The sequence below is a fragment of the Ovis aries genome, chromosome 2 (assembly GCF_016772045.2).
Source record: "Ovis aries strain OAR_USU_Benz2616 breed Rambouillet chromosome 2, ARS-UI_Ramb_v3.0, whole genome shotgun sequence".
In the NCBI taxonomy this organism is placed as follows: Eukaryota; Metazoa; Chordata; class Mammalia; order Artiodactyla; family Bovidae; genus Ovis; species Ovis aries.
Window position 1 is genome coordinate 233,717,731 of NC_056055.1, and position 18,864 is coordinate 233,736,594.

General features: G+C 39.6%; 1 protein-coding gene and 1 non-coding gene across 9 annotated transcripts in view; one reads left to right on the top strand and one right to left on the bottom strand.

The window, feature by feature from the left end:
• DIS3L2 (DIS3 like 3'-5' exoribonuclease 2) overlaps nt 1–18,864 on the top strand; it is a 357,732-nt gene that overhangs the window by 106,119 nt on the left and 232,749 nt on the right. For all 8 annotated transcript variants that reach the window (XM_060410516.1, XM_042244406.1, XM_042244405.1 and 5 more), the window contains one exon: nt 2,598–2,832. In XM_060410516.1, coding sequence (XP_060266499.1) covers nt 2,598–2,832 — 235 coding nt within the window. The remainder of the gene's footprint in view (nt 1–2,597; nt 2,833–18,864) is intronic.
• Nucleotides 8,427–8,498, bottom strand: TRNAG-CCC (transfer RNA glycine (anticodon CCC)). Its single transcript has one exon. It is a non-coding gene; the product is annotated as a tRNA-Gly (tRNA).

Below are 18,864 nucleotides of genomic sequence, written 5' to 3' on the forward strand. Positions count from 1 at the left end.
GGGAGAAATCTCAATCACCTCAGATATGCAGATGACACCACCCTTATGGCAGAAAGTGAAGTGAAGTGAAGTTGCTCAGTTGTGTCCGACTGTTTGCACCCCATGGACTACAGCCTTCAAGGCTCCTCTGTCCACAGAATTTCCCAGTCAAGAGTACTGGAGTGGGTTGCCATTTTCTTCTCCAGGGGATCTTCCCCACCCAGGGATTGAACCCAGGTCTCCCACATTACAGGCAGACACTTTACCTAGTGAAGAGGAACTAAAAACGAAGATCATGGCATCCAGTCCCATCACTTCATGGGAAATAGATGGGGAAACAGTGGAAACAGTGGCTGACTTTATTTTTCTGGGCTCCAAAAATCACTGCAGATGGTGATTGCAGCTGTGAAATTAGAAGACGCTTGCTCCTTGGAAGGAAACTTGTGACCAACCTAGATAGCATATTAAAAAGCATCTTTCCAGAAGACTGCATTTTACCTTATAGTAGACAGCAGACAGCATATTAAAAAGTGGAGACAATACTTTGCCAATAAAGGTCCATCTAGTCAAAGCTATGGTTTTCCCAGTAGTCATGTATGGATGTGAGAGTTGGACCATAAAGAAAGTTGAGTACCGAAGAACTGATGCTTTTGAACTGTGGTGGGTGGTGAAGACTCTTGAGAGTCTCTTGGACTGCAAGGAGATCAAACCAGTCAATCTTAAAGGAAATCAGTCCTGAATATTCATTGGAACGACTGATGCTAAAGCTGAAACTCCAGTACTTTGGCCACCTCATGCGAAGAGTTGACTCATTGGAAAAGCCTTTGATGGGGGGAGGGATTGGGGGCAGGAGGAGAAGGGGACGACCGAGGATGAGATGGCTGGATGGCATCACGGACTCGATGGACGTGAGTCTGAGTGAACTCTAGGAGTTGGTGATGGACAGGGAGGCCTGGCGTTCTGCGATTCATGGGGTCGCAAAGAGTCAGACACGACTGAACTGAACTGAACTGAACTAGGTTGGTTATAGCTTTATTTCCAAGGAGCAAGAGTGTTTTAATTTCATGACTGCAGTCATCATCTGCAGTGATTTTGGAGCCCAAGAAAATAAAGTCTGTCACTGTTTCCATTGTTTCCCATTCTATTTGCCATGAAGTGGTTAGGCCTCTCAATTATAGACACGTAGGGAAACCGCTAGAAGCTCTCTCACTTCACTCAGGTCTCTGTTCAAATGTCGCTTCATCCAGGAGGCATCCACCTTAACCACCCTGCTGGTAAACCAGCCTCAGTCTCCAGTGTCTGTATGCTTTTTCATCAGCACTTATCGCTATTAAGCTTTTTGCTGTTTACAGTGCTGCATCCTTGCCACTTAGAATAGTGCCTGGCACCATGAAAGGTGTTCGTAATGATTCGTTGGATGAGTAAATTGTTTACCGTCTGTCTCTCCAGTAGAATTCAGGCCTTATAAGGATGCCTGGTACAAGTTTGGCCTTCTAGCATTTGCTTGAAACAATGAAGTGAATGTAATACCAATGGTATTCAAATTCATATGTGTGTATGTGTGTGTGTGTGTGTGTGTGCTGCTCAGTCGCTTCAGTTGTGTCCGACTCTTTGCGACTCGATGGACTGCTGCCCATCAGGCTCCTCTGTCTGTGGGATTCTCTAGGCAAGAATACTGGAGTTGGTTGCTGGGCCCTTCTTCATATATATGTGTGTGTGTGTATATATATATATATATATATGTAAACATATATGTATGTTTATATATATGATCACATCTTGATTATATGTTTAAACTGCACATGGATTTCTCATCCAGAAATGGATTGTTGGAAGGATGTAGTCTCTAAGTAAAGTCTAGAACCGACACAGTCTGCTATCTTTTCTGCTAATGTGGATGGGCAGATTTACATATAGGGTCACCTTTTTTTCAGTGGCTAAATAACACTGGTATATGTTAATATCATGCTGATAGAAATCTAAGGGTACTGTCATATGAGTATCCCGTGACTAACTCATTGAATGGATTAGTAGTGAATTCTTTTCTCTTTGCCTCATTTTTTAAAGTTGAAAAAGTTTGTCATTCTTATTTCTAGGGTAAATGTCTGTTGGTTGTGTGCTTTCTAAGCTGATCTCAGGTCTCAAAATGGAGATTAAGGGCTTATGTTTTTTATGAGCACATTTTATAAACTCTTGTTCACATTGAATTTTGTTTCTGTTTCATTTTACATTCTTGTGGTTGCGTTTGGGAATGCAGTAACATACTGTGTTGAGTTCTTCTATCCTTTCTCAACATCCTGGTTGGTCCCATGTGATGAACCCTTGTGAGGCAGGGTGGTACTTCTGGTATTCAGGTCCTTTGTGGGAGAGGGGATGAAAGTATATGTCAGAAAACTGGGAAGTGGATATCACATTAATCTTGGGCATACTGAAGAGCTGGGTTGATCATAAGGCAGTCTGTACATCTGGAAAATAAAGATTCTTTTTCAAACTACATGGTGAGTATCTATTGCTTTCGAATGTGCAGATTTTTCCTTAGGAAAGAATGAAGACAGAAGAATCTGCACTTTCCCTTTTTCTCCTCCAGTGATTTAGCAGAACATTTCAATTTTCTTCAGGTAATTAAACCGGAGAGCAATGACAAGGAAACAGAAGGTGCCTATGAGTCCGATCTCCCCGAGGAGCTCTGTGGAAGCCAGCTTCCGCAACAGTCCCTGAAAGGCTATAATGACAGTCCTGATGTCATTATAGAAGCACAGTTTGATGACAGTGACTCAGAAGATGGACATGGCAACACTCAAAATGCTCTGGTTGATGGTGTTAAGAAACTCTCAGTTTGTGTTCAGGAAAAAGGTGAGTACAGGACAGCTTTCTGACATTTTTATTCTGGTAGATTGTCTTAAAGATTGGAATTCTCTCTGGGCTACAGGATTCATCACACAGTACAATTGGTGTCTTTCCAGTTTCTAACCTGTGGGAGCTTTTAGGAAAGGGGGATCTTTGACAGGCTTCCAGCTGCTGTTTATGAGGCAGGGACAGACTGCTGCTGGTGGTTTGTGTGGTCGGTGGCTGCTGTTGTCACAACAGCTGTTGTCCCAGTGGGCTTTGCATTGTGTTGGTAGCTCACCTTGACATTCCTGTGATGAGTCCAGTCCCACCCTGTGGTTGATGGGAACAGAATTAAACCAATCATTAAATCCTTCCCCCCAAAAAGCACTTCATTTTACCCTAGAATTTGCTTTAATTTTAACTCCGAACATTTTGTCCTTAGTGATGGGAATGAAAAATGAAAAGTGTTTGAAAGTGAAAATGTTAGTCATTCAGTTGTGTCCTACTCTTGCAACCCCATGGACTATAGCCCGCCAGGTTCCTCTGTCCTTGGAATTCTCCAAGCAAGAATACTGGAGTGGGTAGCCATTCCGTTCTCCAGGGGATCTTCCCAACCTGGGTCTCCTGCATTGCAGGGAGATTCTTTACCATCTGAGCTACCAGGGAAGCCCAGTGGTGGGAATGGATCACTTTACCTGATAAGTAGATGATCCTTACAGAGTGTTTCGATTGCAAACCTTTAAAAAAGCCAGTCTTATTTTCTCTGATCAAAATTTAAACCATGAGTCCCCTGGATGCTGAAAAAGCAATTGCAGACATTTAGGGGAGGAGCTGTGACCAAAGGCTCTACCTGAGTGCACTCTGAGAAACTTAAGGGAAAGCAGCAAAAATTGGAATATTTCAATGAATAGATTTCTAGAAGGTTTTAAGTGCAGGGAATCTGTTTTCTAGCCAGATTGAGTTTTATGTATGTCGTGAAATGGAAAAAACTGACCTGGCTAGGCCAACTAGATTATGAGGTTTTTTTTAATCAGGAAGAAGTTTCTGGCACAGCCCCCATGAAAGGCTGGAAGAAACGCCAGAAGATTACTAAAGGAGGATGTTGAGCAGACACGCTGTGATAGAGACTGGTGAGCACAGTTCTCTGACTCCTGAAGAAAGTTGGAGGTGATTTCAGGAAGTGACTGCATATAAGGGTCACCCTGTGTCTCTACTGCTGATGAGGGAGTGATCTGGGGCAGTGAGCATTTTCTAAAAGCATATGTTGTGTTCTGATGCCAAGTACTGCTCATCCAGAAGGACTTTCCAACTTTGAAATTCTGTCTGAATAGGAGGCCCCTGCTTCCTCACTGCCCCACCAGGTGTGCTGACCTGAGGACACCCAGGTTCTTTCTGTTTTTGTGGCCTGTTTATAGACAACTAGTGGTTTCACTGTTCACGGCCCAGCCAATTTCATTTGGATGTTATTCCTTGAAAATTCATTCTTCTGATGTTTCTTCTTTTTTCTTTTAAAAATAGTTGGATACTGTGACCCTCTTTTGAGAGTACATGTGTATCATAATGGCATCAATACTGTGAGTCATGTCTTTTCTGTGAGAGGACCCTAAATAGTTAAATCATTTATCAACAAGGTCACCGAGAGAGAGAGATACTTGAAGGACAAAGCCAAGGGGAGTTAGTACTTTGGAACTGATGGGGTAATTATCCCAAAACTACTTTGTGGAATCCTTGCTCAGGTGATTGAAGTTGACAGACCTCAGTAGCCTCTTTTCCCCCAGGCTCCAAGTTGAAGGGTTAAGATGCCTCAGTTTCTCATTAGTGGTTGGTGCCAATACAAGGGCAAGGAAGTATTGATGGATGGAAGTGATGGCAGAATTGGTGCCTGGGGTGGATATTTGTAATCCACTTGGCTCTTTGTTTGGGAAATTCTGATGCTGGACCTACCCTTGATATGTCATCTAGTCCCTCCATCTCTGTAAGTATCACTGAGTGTTTTCCAAGCCCACTGTATGCAGTGTTTTCCTTACTCTTTTTATGGTCTTCCTATCCTACTGTTATTTATATTGCTTCCTTACTGGCCCTGACTGAGGGAACAGCCTTAATCCTTCCCTCAGTATCTGGTACCAATTTCTCTTTCCTGCTAGCCTCTAAATAGAGAGTTGGTGAAACCGCATGGCTGTTTCTCATTTCTTGCCCTCTTGATATTTAGGAAAATTGCAATTTGCTCTTTTAAAAATCATGGTGTTTTTAGAATATTTCAACCAGCTTTTCTTCTCTGGATAGTATAAAATCTGGTTACAGTTAGGATGTTAGTACTTTTTGCACCATTTAAGGGTTTGAAATTTGTTATTGAAACAAACCATAACCTTAAGAACATCATAAACTTTTCCTATGACTTCTAGAAAGGTTCTTTGCTTTGTCTTCTAGTTACAGATGGATTATCAATCCTAATCACACTTATGTGCAGAAGAGGGCTTTTTATTTATTTTTGTTTTAATATCTTTTTTTAAAATCTGAAGCAAATGCTGTATATTGCAGTATGCATTGTATATCCCTCTTTGCCCAGGATTCATATCTTTACTGTAATTACCAGTTTCTCTGCTAAGTGAGCAAGTAACCTCAGCTGTCTGCAGCAAGTACTTTGCATTCAGAGAAAAGTTTCTCTGAGCATCTCAGACCTACATAGTAGTTTCTTCTAGAAAGACAGCATGGATCTGGATCACCCTCAACCCCTGAGAGAGAATGGGCCAAAGACCTGGGGCCCTTTTCTAGGTCCAGCCCCACAGCCTCTCAAGGCTAAGCTTTTACCACTTTCTGGGCAGTGGCATTATCAGCACAGGAAATGGCCATCTGGTCGAGACCAGGGGCAACCCAAATAAATATCCTTTGGTATCAAGTATTTGAGTAACAGCCACCTGATTAGCCAGCTCCTAAGGAGAGGAAAAGTCATGACTGAGTGGTCCAGTAGCTCTTTATCATACATCTTTGGGAACTTTAAGAAGAGTTTTGAATCTTGGCATTGGTGAGTCAATCAGGCTGTGACATACTTTTCCTGTTCTCTACCTTAGTAGGGTCTTGTTCAGTTTCCTGGTCTGGAAGTAGGCTTCTGCAAGTACCCTGAAGGCTTGGGTTTGAGTGTAGAGTTGGTGACATTTTAAATTCTCTCTTTTTGTCTCTGGCCGCCTTTAGCTTTTTCTTGAAGGGAGAATCCACAGGGAATCCTTGTCCCTTTATGGGGTTTGACTCAGTCTGTTACTCCTCCTGCTGAGGCCTGCTCAGGTCAACCTCAGGAATCAGGAAGAGCTACCTCACTCTCTTTTTTTTATGGCTGAGTATATTCCATTGTGTGTGTGTGTGTACACAATATTTTCTTTATGCATTCATCTGTCGATGGACTTGTCTTCCTATGTCTTGGCTTTTGTAAACAGTGCTGCTGTGAACAATAGAGGTACATGTATCTTTTTGAATTATGGTTTTGTCTGGATATATGATCAGGCTTGGGATTTCTTGATCATATGGCAACTCTGTTTTTAGTTTCTTAAGAAACCTCCATACTGTTTTCCATAGTGACTGCATTAATTTACATTCCCACCAACAGTGTGGGAGGGTTCCCTTTTCTCCACACCTATGAGGTGTCTTCTGTTTTCTTGTTCCTGCCAACAGTTTTTAAGTTTTTATCCTCTAGAGATTAAGTTCTGTAAATTGCCTTTTCATATTGTTTGCCTGTTGTTCCATCAGAGTTACTGTTCTATCGTTGATTTGCAGGAATTTCTTGTCTATTCTCCATAATAATCCCTTTTCCATTTTAGGCATTGCAAGCAACTTCTGTTTTTCTGTCCTTTATTCATTCATCTATTAACTTTATGGTGTTTTCATTGAACAAAATTTCTTAGTTTTACTGCAGTAAAATTAATCAAATACTTTATAGTTTTTTTAGTTTTTCCCTGTCCTGAGGTCACATATCCCACACAACCTTTATTAACTCCACAGTGTTACCTTTTGCTGAACTTTATGAAGTTAATTTTTTACGCTGATTGAGAGTATTATTTGGTTTCTCTCCTTTAAATTTATTTTTTTTGTTGAACCATCCTTGAATTCCTAGGATAAGTCCTACTTAATCCTGATATATTTTTATTTTTTAAATATAATACTAGATTTACTTAGGTAATATATAGTGTAGGGTTTTTTTGTATTATGTTGAATAGCCCTATCATTTTCTTATCATAGGTTAGCTTCATGAAGTGTCCTGATCAGTTTTTGACTGTTTACTATTTTCCTGGAACAGCTTGTATAAGAGAGGAATTAAGTGTTCCTTAGAATTTGGTAGAACTCATTGTAAAATTATCTGCACCTGCTGTTTTTCAGAAGGTGAGATCGTTGCTCTTTCAGTCTCTTTTATACTGATTGGTCTGTTTAATCTCTCTCTCTATTTTTGGTGCCAATTCTGGCATAATTTAAGGGCAATTTATCTATTTGAATTTATGAGCACATAGATATTCCTAATACTCATTGAAAGTGAAAATTGCTCAGTCCTGTCTGACTTTTCATGACCCCCATGGACTATACAGTCCACAGAATTCTCCAGAGCAGAATCCTGGAGTGGGTATCTGTTCCTTTCTCCAGGGGATCTTCCCAACCCAGGGATTGAACCCAGGTCTCCTGCATTGCAGGGGGTTTCTTTATTAATCAAGCCTCCAGGGAAGCCCAAGAATACTGGAATGGGTAGTCTATCCCTTCTCCAGGGAATCTTCCTGACCCAAGAATCAAACCAGGGTCTCTTGCATTGCTGGTGGATTCTTTACCAGCTGAGCTACCAGGGAAGCCCGTTAATATTCTTTAATTGTTAAAAAATTTCCTTGTGTCTGTACTTTTGCCTCCCTTTTCATTATGTATTTTAATTGTTTGACCCTTTTCTCTTTTTTCTTAACTCTTGCTTGCCAAAGATCCATCTTATTAATTGTGTGGCTAATCCTGTTTGTGATGCCAGTTGTCTTGCTCTTCACACCATGCACACTGTTGCAAGCTAATAGGCTGGAAGGAGACTCAAGGAGCCATAGGAATTGCAGACATGTTTATTCTCTCCTGGCTGGCATGGCAGCTGTAGCAGCAGCCACAACATAACCATAACGTAATAACGAAGCCATAACGTGACCTCATATAACATAACCATGATGCTGCTCCAGTGTAGCCCTGATGCAGTTCATACTGGCATTCCACGCAAAGTAGCCCATGACCAAGCGAGTGCCTTGTGATGTGCATGTACCGTGCTGTAAGTAATCTCAGCCATTACACGACCATGCGAAGTCATTGTTTACAGAACATGGGGCGAGAGGGCCTGAGAGTGTGGGGTGAGAGAGCCTGACTAGCGCCATCTTGTTAATTTACCCACGTTAATCTTTTCAAGGAGCATGATTTTTGGTTGTGTTATTCTTCTGTTTATTGTTGATGGGATGTTGTTCTTTGTATCATTGATATTTACCCTTATCATAGTCACTTAATTCCTTATTTGGGAGGGTTTCCTTTTTTGCCCTTTTCCCAACTTCTTTTTTTAAAAATTCTTTTTATTTAATTAATTTATTTGGCTGTACTAGGTCTTAGTTGCAGCATGTGTGATCTAGTTCCCTGACCAGGGATTGAACCTGGCCCTTTGCATTGGGAGCACAAAGTCTTAACCACTGGACCACCAGGGAAGTCCCTTCCCAACTTCCTCAGTTCAATAAGTCTTTGCGGCTTTTCTTGTTTCCTTTGAAATGCTTTTAAAGCTATAAATTTCCCTCTGAATACGACTTTTGCCATATCTAGGATATGCCTGGATATATTTTTGTATACATACTAACCATATATGTAGTTACAAATAATAATCACTGATATTTATTGAGCATTAGCTATGTGCTAGGACCTAAATACTTTATAATTAGTGATTATAACAGATTTCTATATATTAATCTTGTATCCTGTAACATTACTGAATTCATTTGTCATCATTGGGGGTGATGTTAGCTCAGAGTTTGTCATAAATGGCCTTTATTATATTGATATATATTCTTTCCCTACCAACTTTGATGAGAATTTTTATCATGAGTGGATAATGAATTTTGTCAACTATTTTTTCTGTGTCTATTAAGATGATTATGTGATTTTTATCCTGTTTGCTAATGTATCACATTGATTGATTTGCAGATATTGACCCATTCTTGTGTCCCTGGAGTATATCCTACTTGATTACGGTATATGATCCTTTTATATATTGTTGGATTTGGTTTGCTAGTATTTTGTTGAGAATTTTCGCCTCTGTGTTCTTCCCAAATATTGGCTTGTAGGGCTTTTTGGGTCATGTCTTTGGTTTTGGTATTAGGATAATGGTGGCTTCATGGGGGTACTCTGTCCTTTTCACTTTTTTTAGACTAGTTCAGGGAGGATATTATATTAGTACTTTGTATGTTTGGTAGAATTCCCTTGTGAAGCCATACAGTCCTGGACTTTTGTTGGCTGGGAATTTTTTAAAATTACAAATGCAGTTTCACTACTAGTAATCAGTGTGTTCAAATTGTTTGTTTCTTCTTGATTTAGTCTTGGCAGTTTGTATGTTTCTAGAAATTTGTCCATTTCTTCTAGGTAATCTGATTTGTTAGTGTATAAGTGTTTGTAGTATTTCCTTATGACTTTTTTTTGGTATCTCTGTGGTATTGGTTGTTATTGTTCCTCTTTCATTTCTAATTTTGTTTGTTTGAGTTCTCATTTCTTCTTGGTGGTTCTGGTTAAAGGTTATCAATTTTGTTTATTTATTTATTTAAAAAAATAACAGCTCTTGGTTTCATTGATCTTTTCTGTTGGTTTTTCATCTCTATTTTATATCCTCTGTGATCTTTATTATTTCTTTACCACTGCTGACTTTGGGTTTTGTTTGTTCTTCTTTTTAGATGGTGGGTTAGATTGTTTATTTGAGATTTTCTTGTTTCTTGAGGAAGGCCTGTATTACTATAAACTTCCCTCTGAGAACTGATTTTGCTGCATCCAATAGAGTTTGGAAGTTGTTTCCATTTTCATTTGTCTTGAGGTATTTTCTGACTTCCCCGTTGACCCATTGGTTTTTTAGTAACATGTTGTTTAGTCTTTACATGTTTGTTCTTTGCCCATTTTTCTTTCTGTAATTGACTTCTAGTTTCATAGTGTTGTGGTTGGAAAAAGTGCTTAATATAATTTCTGTCCTCTTAAATTTGTTGAGACTTGTTTTGTGGTGTAGCATGTGATTTATCCTGGAGAGTGTTCCTTGTGTTCTTGAAAAGAATGTGTATTCTGCTGCAGTTCATTCTCATTTTCTCATGTCTGTAAAGTAAGGATCAGTAAGCTTAACTGGCCCCACAGGCCAAACCCAGTCATGTCCACTCATTTACATATTCTCTACATCCACTTTCAGGCTACAAAAAGAGCTGAGTAGTTGTGACGCAGAAGTCTGTCTTTGGGTATCCCACAAAGCTGGAAATACTTACAACTTATTTAAACCTGTAATTCTCAGGTTATTTGGTCTCAGGATACTTCTATGTTCTTAAGAATTACTGAAGACTCCAAGGTGCTCTTGCGTATGTAGGTTATATCTATCAATATTTCTGTATTTAAAATGAAAACTAAGAAAGCTTTAAAATATTGCAAAATAAGTGTATTTGCTTCTATAAGTACACAAGTCAACATTTAAGAAAAACTTCAGATTTTAAAATAGTGATTTAAAATTGGGTATTAGTGAGGTTAATGAGATTATAGTAGATAAAACAATAGCCAAAATCCAGAGGCAAAAAATGGAAGTAACATCTAAAATGTGCTTGTTTATACTTTAAATTGATTACCTTAGAAAATTCTAGAAAACACAGGATACATCGGCACACATTCCAGTAGTCATTAGAGCAGGGGGTAGCAAAGGTATTCTGTAAAGGGCCACATTGTAAATATTTCCAGCTTTGTGGGATACCCAGAGATAGACTTCTGTGTCACAACTACTTAACTCTTTTTGTAGCCTGAAAGTGGATGTAGAGAATATGTAAATGACTGGACATGCCTGGGTTTGGCCTGTGGGGCCAGTTTAGCTTACTGATCCTTATTTTACAAATATGAGAAAATGAGAGTGAAAGAGACAAATAATGTCTTAGTATTATTATGAAGAGTCTTGACCTTGTGAATCCTTTGTCAGAATCTCAGACCACACTTGTAGAACCACTGGCTTACGCTATTGAAATTGATAGTTGATGCTGAACAAGACTTTAGTGAATGTTTTAATTATATATTGTTAGGAAATGCAGCACTGCTTCAGTTCCTTAGTTTCTTGTGGTTATTGGAATGGTTTTTTGTCCATGTATTGGTACTTAAAATAATTTGGATAAAAAGTTATTGCCTCAATCCTTTTGCTCAATTGTGTGGTCTGTATATGTCTTGGTTTATCACACCTGTTCACAGTGTGAATTGCAGAATCTTTACATCCTCTTAAAATGTTCAATAGTTTATAGCATTATTGTACTTTAGAAAAAGCCAATGAGTGTTTTGTGTTTTTTAGTATTAATTTGAAAGGAAATTTTTCCAGCAATTTCCTACATATAATCATTGATACAATAAGAAAGCTATTGGTGTTGTTTTGTCTCTTTAAAATAGATACCTTAATGAATGCTCTTATATTTCCAATAATTTTCTCATTGGTGGTTTTGATTTTCTAGGTATAAAACAATTTTATCTACAAATAATTTTGCCCTTACCATTCTAATTTTATGCTTTTCATTTATTACCTCATTGCGTTGGCCATTACTTTAAGAACTGTATTACATAATGGTGGTGAATGCCTTCTTCCGGACTTTAATAGGAATGCTTCCAGTATTCAGCCATCAAGCACTGTGCTGGTTGTTGGCTTGAGACCTAGTTAACCAAGTGTCCTCTTTCTTTTCTACTTAAAGTTTATATGGGAATGGATATTGAATTTTTATTTTAAGTGCCTGTTGAGCTTCTTTCAAGATTTCATTTTTTCCCCTTTGGCTTGTTTACTTGATGATGTATATAACATTGAATAATTCTTAAATCCCTCATACAACCATGACCCTCATTTGGTCATGGTGTATAGCATGTTTTAACATGTAGCTCAGTTCTGTTTGCTAATGTTTATTTTTGATTTTTGGGTTTATAATACAAGATGTGAGTTTCTTCTTACTAGGCAGTCTTTGTTGTGTTTTGGTGTGTGTGTATATGTGCTCAGTTGCTCAGTTGTGTCTGACTGTTTGTGACCCTATAGACTGTAGCCTGTGGGATCTCCCAGGCAAGAATACTGGAATGGGTTGCCATTTCCTCTTCCAGGGAATTTTCTCCACCCAGGGAGCAAACCTGCATCTCCTGCATTGGCAGGCAGATTCTTTACCACTGAGCCACCTGGGAAGCCCTATTTCTTGGTATCAGGCTTTATTAACTTTGCGGGAAGAACTGGGAGTCTTTCTTTTTCTCACTGCTTTGGAGCAGTTAGAATAGCATTGAGAAGGATAAAGTGTTCCTGGTACTTGAACCATTTAAAGCACTGAAGGTTGAAACATGGGTTAAGACTTTATCTGGCATCTTTTTCCATGTCTAATGATTGTTTGTTTCTGTAGGGTTTTCCCCTCTTCTTGTGTTAATGTTGATAATTTGTATTTTGCAAGAAAATTATACATTTTAGCACCTATTCTAATATTAATATTTTACAATAGAGTTGTACAAAGTTTTTTTCAATTAATTTCCTCTGCATCTATAATCAAACCTTTCCGTTTGCCAGTAATTTTTTTATTACACTAGGAAGTGATGTGTCTGTTTTTTAGTAGAGATTTATTTCTCCTATTTTTATTTATTGTCTGTAATCTCTACTTTTATCTTTATACATGTTAAGTCTGAGGGAGTTAGGTGTAGTTGGAAATGTGGGTTGAATTTCACGTCATAATTTGGGCGGGAATGTAATTGAAAGAATCATTGGTGTCTAGTTATTTCCTTGAAGAGAACCCCTCGATTCTAAGGGTTACTTTAAGGGACTCTCAGAGTGCAGGGCCTACCTGTTCTCTCCTGCCACCTGAGTTTCCCTTCTTGAAAGAAATAAATATTATCAGAGCCTGGTAGGCTGCAGTCCATGGGGTCGAGAAGAGTCGGACATGACTGAGTGACTTCACTTTCACTTTTCACTTTCATGCATTGGAGAAGGAAATGGCAACCCACTCCAGTATTCTTGCCTAGAGAATCCCAGGGATGGGGGAGCCTGGTGGGCTGCCGTCTATGGGGTCACACAGAGTCAGACACGACTGAAGTGACTTAGCAGCAGCAGCAGCAGCAGCAGCACACTGCTCCCTGCCCTACAGACTCCATAAGAAACTCTTGTAGGTTTAAAAGTCTTCCGTGTGTGTGATAAGATACATACAGCACAAAATTTGCCTTTCTAGTAATTTTAAAGTTTACAGTTCAGTCCTGCTAATTACATTCATGATGTTCAACAGCCATTACTACTATCTAGTACTATGCCCACACTTTTTAAATCATGTTACACAGAAACTCTGTAACAAGTAAACAGTAACTCCCTGTTTAATCCACCCCAGCCTCTGCTAACCACTAATCTACTTCTTCTCTTTAAATGGTCTATTCTTTTTTTTGTTTTGGTCTATTCTCGATATGGCATATATAAATGGAGTCATACAATATTTCTCCTTTTGTGTCTGGCTTATTTCATTTAGTCTAATGTCTTCAAGATTCATCTATGTTGTCACATGTATGAGAATATCATTCCTTTTCATGACTGAGTAGTATTTCATTATGTTGAATATATATTTTGTTTATCCATTCATGTTAATGGACACTGTTTTTCTTCTACCTTTTGGCTCTTGAATAGTGAATAATGCCGAAATGAGCCTTGATGTGCAGGTATCTGAGTGAAAGGGAAAAGTGGAAGTGAAAGTCTCTCAGTTGGGTCAGACTGTTTGCAACCCCATAGACTATACAGTCCATGGAATTCTCCAGGCCAGAATACTAAATGTACTGTAAAAATGAGCACTGGTGTGCAAATATCTGAGTACCTGTTTTCAGTTCAGTTGGAATTGTATTCAGGAGTAGAATTGCTGGTTCATATGATGCTAAAGCTGAAACTCCAGTACTTTGGCCACCTCATGCGAAGAGTTGACCCATTGGAAAAGACTCTGATGCTGGGACGGGACGGATTGGAGGCAGGAGGAGAAGGGACAATAGAGGATGAGATGGCTGGATGGCATTACTAACTCGATGGACATGAGTTTGAGTGAACTCTGGGAGTTGATGATGGACAGGGAGGCCTGGTGTACTGTGATTCATGGGGTCACAAAGAGTCGGACATGACTGGGTGACTGAACTGAACTGATTCTACTACCAGCATATTCTACTACCAGCATATACTACTACCAGCATATACTACTACTGTATTCAGTATACTACCATATACTACTACCAGCATATTCTACTACCAGCATATACTACTACTGTATTCAGGAGTAGAATTGCTTGCTGGGTCATATTCTACAACTACCTACATCACATTGCCTACACTACCTATATCAGCTGTTTGAGAAATGTGGGTATTTTTAAAAGAATTTTTAAATCATGAAATACCTAGTGATTAAAAAGGTTAACAAAGATAGAAAACCATGAGGAATGTTGAAATAATAACAGTTGCATTTGTTCCTTATTGAAATATACCTAGAGCTTGTCCAGTTCTTTCTCTGGCTTGTTGTTTTCACCTTCTCCTCTTTCCATTTTTTTATCGAGTCACTCCTACCTATTTTCTCTTTGATGTTTCACTGGACCTGGGAAATTGGAGCTTCAGAACATTTTTCTAACATTACAAGTAGTTTATTTTATAGAACGTACTCTGCTCCAATCCATTCCTTACAGCACCTAGGAATAGGCATGCTTGTCAACCTTTTTGCTAGCACTTAAACACTGAATTATTGGGATAGAAATTTAAATAAAAGGACGTAGTCTGTATTGAGTGCAGTTCATGCTGTTACTGAGAAACAGAAGTTCCCGGGCCTCTAGCAGTCAGTTTCTATGTGTGCCTGCCCTTCTCCCAAGTAGATGTGAATGAAGACTTGAAGGTCTCTGGAGCCACCCACTGCCCCCTAGTTCTTTTAACATTTTTTGTGGTATTACATTCCTAATTCTCTTGTTTGACTTTTAGCTTTATACTTGCCTACCTGGATTAGTTAATAATCTACTTTTGGGGTGCTTACAGATCAATATCTTTGTGTGATGGTATCATTTTCTTCCTTTTTCCAGTCATCCTTGGAATCTTTCTTCCAAGTATGTCTACTTAAACCCCTCTCTGGTACTTTTCAGGTTAGGCAAGTCCATGCTAGTGACAAGAATCATATCTGTTTACAGTTACATTAGACATCATAAAATTTTGGACCTACTTGAGTCCTAGAAGATCAAGGACTCTCCTTGACGTGTGTTAGTCTACCCCAGGGGCTTCCCGTGGAGCACTATTTCATGACAGTAAGTGAAAATAGTTCATTTACTTTAAGTAAGACGGCAAGGTCAACTTATTTTACTTTTGATACAAATGATACCAGCCCACCATGATAATACAGACTTTTCCTGCTGATCAGAGGCTCTAATGAACAGTTGTATCCTTTTGATTAAGAAGTAGGATAACATTAATTTTTGATGCATGTAAGTTACTAAAAACACTTCAAAGTGTGAGATCTGAGGCAAAAGTTAATTTAAAATGTATTGTACAAAATTCTGCTTTGATTAAAAGGTTAGAAACAACTGATCTAGTTCACCCCTTTTGTTTTACAGACGAGGAAACTGAGACTCAGAGAAGTTACTTGGCATGTCCAGTGTCCCACAGGAAGTTAGTGAGTTCATTAAAGAAAAACACCTTATACCTCTAATTACAACAGATAATTTCTCCAAATGGGTTACATTTTTTGAAGAGCAAATCATGCCAGATCAGTTTAATTTCTTTCTACAAGAATTTGTTGAGCATTGTTCATTGCCCACCTAGAGTCTATTTCCCTCTTTCCCTTTTGCCTATATACCCAGATTTTCATCTGGACATCTGCCCTTTCCCCAAATTCCTTGGACTTTGAGCTAAGTTGACCCCAGCTGCTGAGTTTCAGTTGCCTTATACCAATTGGTTAAGTTGCTTGGTCACCTTGTGCCGATAGGACTGTCTGTACTGTTCAGTATTCTCTCTAGCCACTTAGTCACGTGTGGCTGTTGAGCACTTGAGATATGTGACTGAGAAACTGAATTTTTAATTATATTACTTTTACTTTAATAATAAATAGCTCAGTGTGGTTTGTGACTACTGCATTGGGCACATTGTGGTGTCATACCATTTCCTCTTCTCGTAGGCACATGACCTAAGCTGTCTAATCAGGGTGACTCCTGTTAGAATTCTGGGATGTAAATAGTGTCCTGATGGATGTGAACACGAAACACATATCCCTGATTGGTACTGGAAGCTCTCCTATGACTTGCCAAGTGTCGTGGAGAGAAGAGTGAAGAAGCAGAAAAAACTCTGGGCCTCTACAACCATCACTGGGCTGAGCCTTGGATCAACTGACTTGAGGCCTGCCTTCCTTCTGAACTTCTAATTTCATTATCCAGTGAATCACCTTTGAGATATAAGCCAGTTTATGTGGAATGTTCTGTCATCTCAGCTAAGCATTCAGACAGATACAGAGGGAACGACCAGGCAGGCATCCTGCCACTTCCTCGGTAAAGAAAGGTGAATGAAGAGTAAAATCCAGATGCTTGTCCTTGAGGTAAAATTATTCCATGAGAGGAGATAAAGAAACAGACATGTGTTCTGGATCTTGACGGCCCTCTTCCCCTTCCTTGGGAACTGCCTTTACTAAAGTGGTCAATGTGCTCTGCCCTGTCCCCAGGACTTATTTGGATACTGAGTGGACATCTGACCTAAGTCATATCAATACATTGGCTGGCCAGGGACCCATGAGATTTTTTTCTCCACAGCTTGAGGACTCTAGGGAATAGCACAGGATGCATGGGGTGGAGGGTGAGGGGTAGTCTGGAGAGGAGGATAGAGAAACAGGCTGTGGTGAACTTCCGTCCAGTTATCTGTGTTTGCTAAGAGATCTGGGTAATGGGAAGTCACCCAGCATTGTTAAGGAAAGGAGACTGATTGTAAGGAAGAGGGGAGAGATTGGGGCACGGCATTGGGACCAGTTAAGATGTTTGAAGACCTGGCTGAGAGCAAAGGCAGCTGGCATGCAAGGGAAGGGATAGGGAGGCAAGACATTTTGGAACCAGAATTGACAGAGTTTGTTAGTAGATCTGATATGGGACATAAGGCAGAGGAACACTCAAGAATGAGACTAACTTGATATCTAATTAGGCAACTGCACAGGTGTTGACATCTTAAATGAGAAAAATAAGACCAGGTTTGAGATGGACGATGAATCTAGATTCTGATTACGTGTTGAATTTGAGTTGTATGGGGGACATTCAGGTTGTGACATTCAGTGAGTGATTGAAAATAGAAATATAGACCCAGAGGAGGACTGATTCGAGTTCTAAATCTGAATATTGTTAGTTAAAGCTATGGGAAATAGGAGAGATTATTGGGTAGATGGTCCACAGTTGGAGTTACCTGAAGTAGTCATTATCCTATAAACCAAGGCCTGAGCTGGTAGATATGGAAAACTCAGGGTCAAGGGTGGTGGTTGGTACGTAACTCTGATAAAGATTTTGAGAGCCTTGCACGGGGCCTAACAGAAAAGTATATAGAAATAAGTGATGACTATTTTCTAGAAATGAAGGAATGTTTCTCTTACCTTAATGAATATCAAATGATTAAAGATTATTTTTTTAAAAAAGACTGATTCTCACAATTATTTAAAGTAACTTTTATTCCTATCCACTCCAGTTTTCTTGGGCTTCCCTTGTAGCTTAGCTGGCAAAGAGTCTGCCTGCCATGCAGGAGACCTGGATTCGATCCCTGGATTGGGAAGATGCCCTGGAGAAGGGAAAGCCTACTCACTCCAGTATTCTGGCCTGGAGAATTCCATGGACTGTATAGTCCCAGGGGTCACAGAGTCAGACACGACTGAGCGACTTTCAAATTATTCAGGAAGGGGCTTTTTTTTTTTTTTTTTTTTTTTTTTTTTGCATTTAACCATTATTTTGAAAGAATGGCTTGAAAGAGACAAGTTTAGTTTTGTACTTATTGAACTGGGAAAGTGAGAATCATTACAGGTGGGGATGGTTAATGTCTTCATCCCGTTTAGCTCGACCTGGGATTCTGAGCAGTTTTGTCTGTGAAGTTAGTTTTCAGGTCCTCAGACTCCAAGAAGGGAAGGCCCCATTAAGACACCCTTCCTCGTCCACCCCTCTCGTCAGCATATGCCGACTTAATTCAGTCAAGTAGTGAAGCCTTTTTTGTAGCTTAGTGTTTGACCTGCTTTCATAAGGTTTCATTTGGCTTTTTGCTTTGATGGAGACCCTTTCATTGCCACTCTGCAGATTTATGACTCATCTCTCTGACATCGGTTTCCCCTTTCAGTTCGGTTCAGTTGCCCAGTCGTGTCCAACTCTTTGTGACCCCATGGACTGCAGCACGCCAGGCTTCCCTGTCCATCACCAGCTCCCAGAGTTTACTCAAACTCATGTCCATCGTGTCGGTGATGGCATCCAACCGTCTCATCCTCCATTGTCCCCTTCTCCTCCCACCTTCAGTCTTTCCCAGCATCAGGGTCTTTTCCAAGGAGTCAGTTCTCATCAGGTGGCCAAAGTACTGGAGTTTCAGCATCAGCATCAGTCCTTCCAATGAATCTTTAGGACTGATTTCCTTTAGGATTGACTGGTTTGATCTCCTTGCAGTCCAGGAGACTCTCAAGAGTCTTCTCCAACACCACAGTTCAAAAGCATCAGTTCTTTGGCACTCAGCCTTCTTTATAGTCCAGCTCTCATATCTATACATGACTACTGGAAAAACCATAGCTTTGACTGGACAGACCTTTGTTGGCAAAGTAATGTCTGCTATTTAATATGCTGTCTAGGTTGGTTTTCAGATAG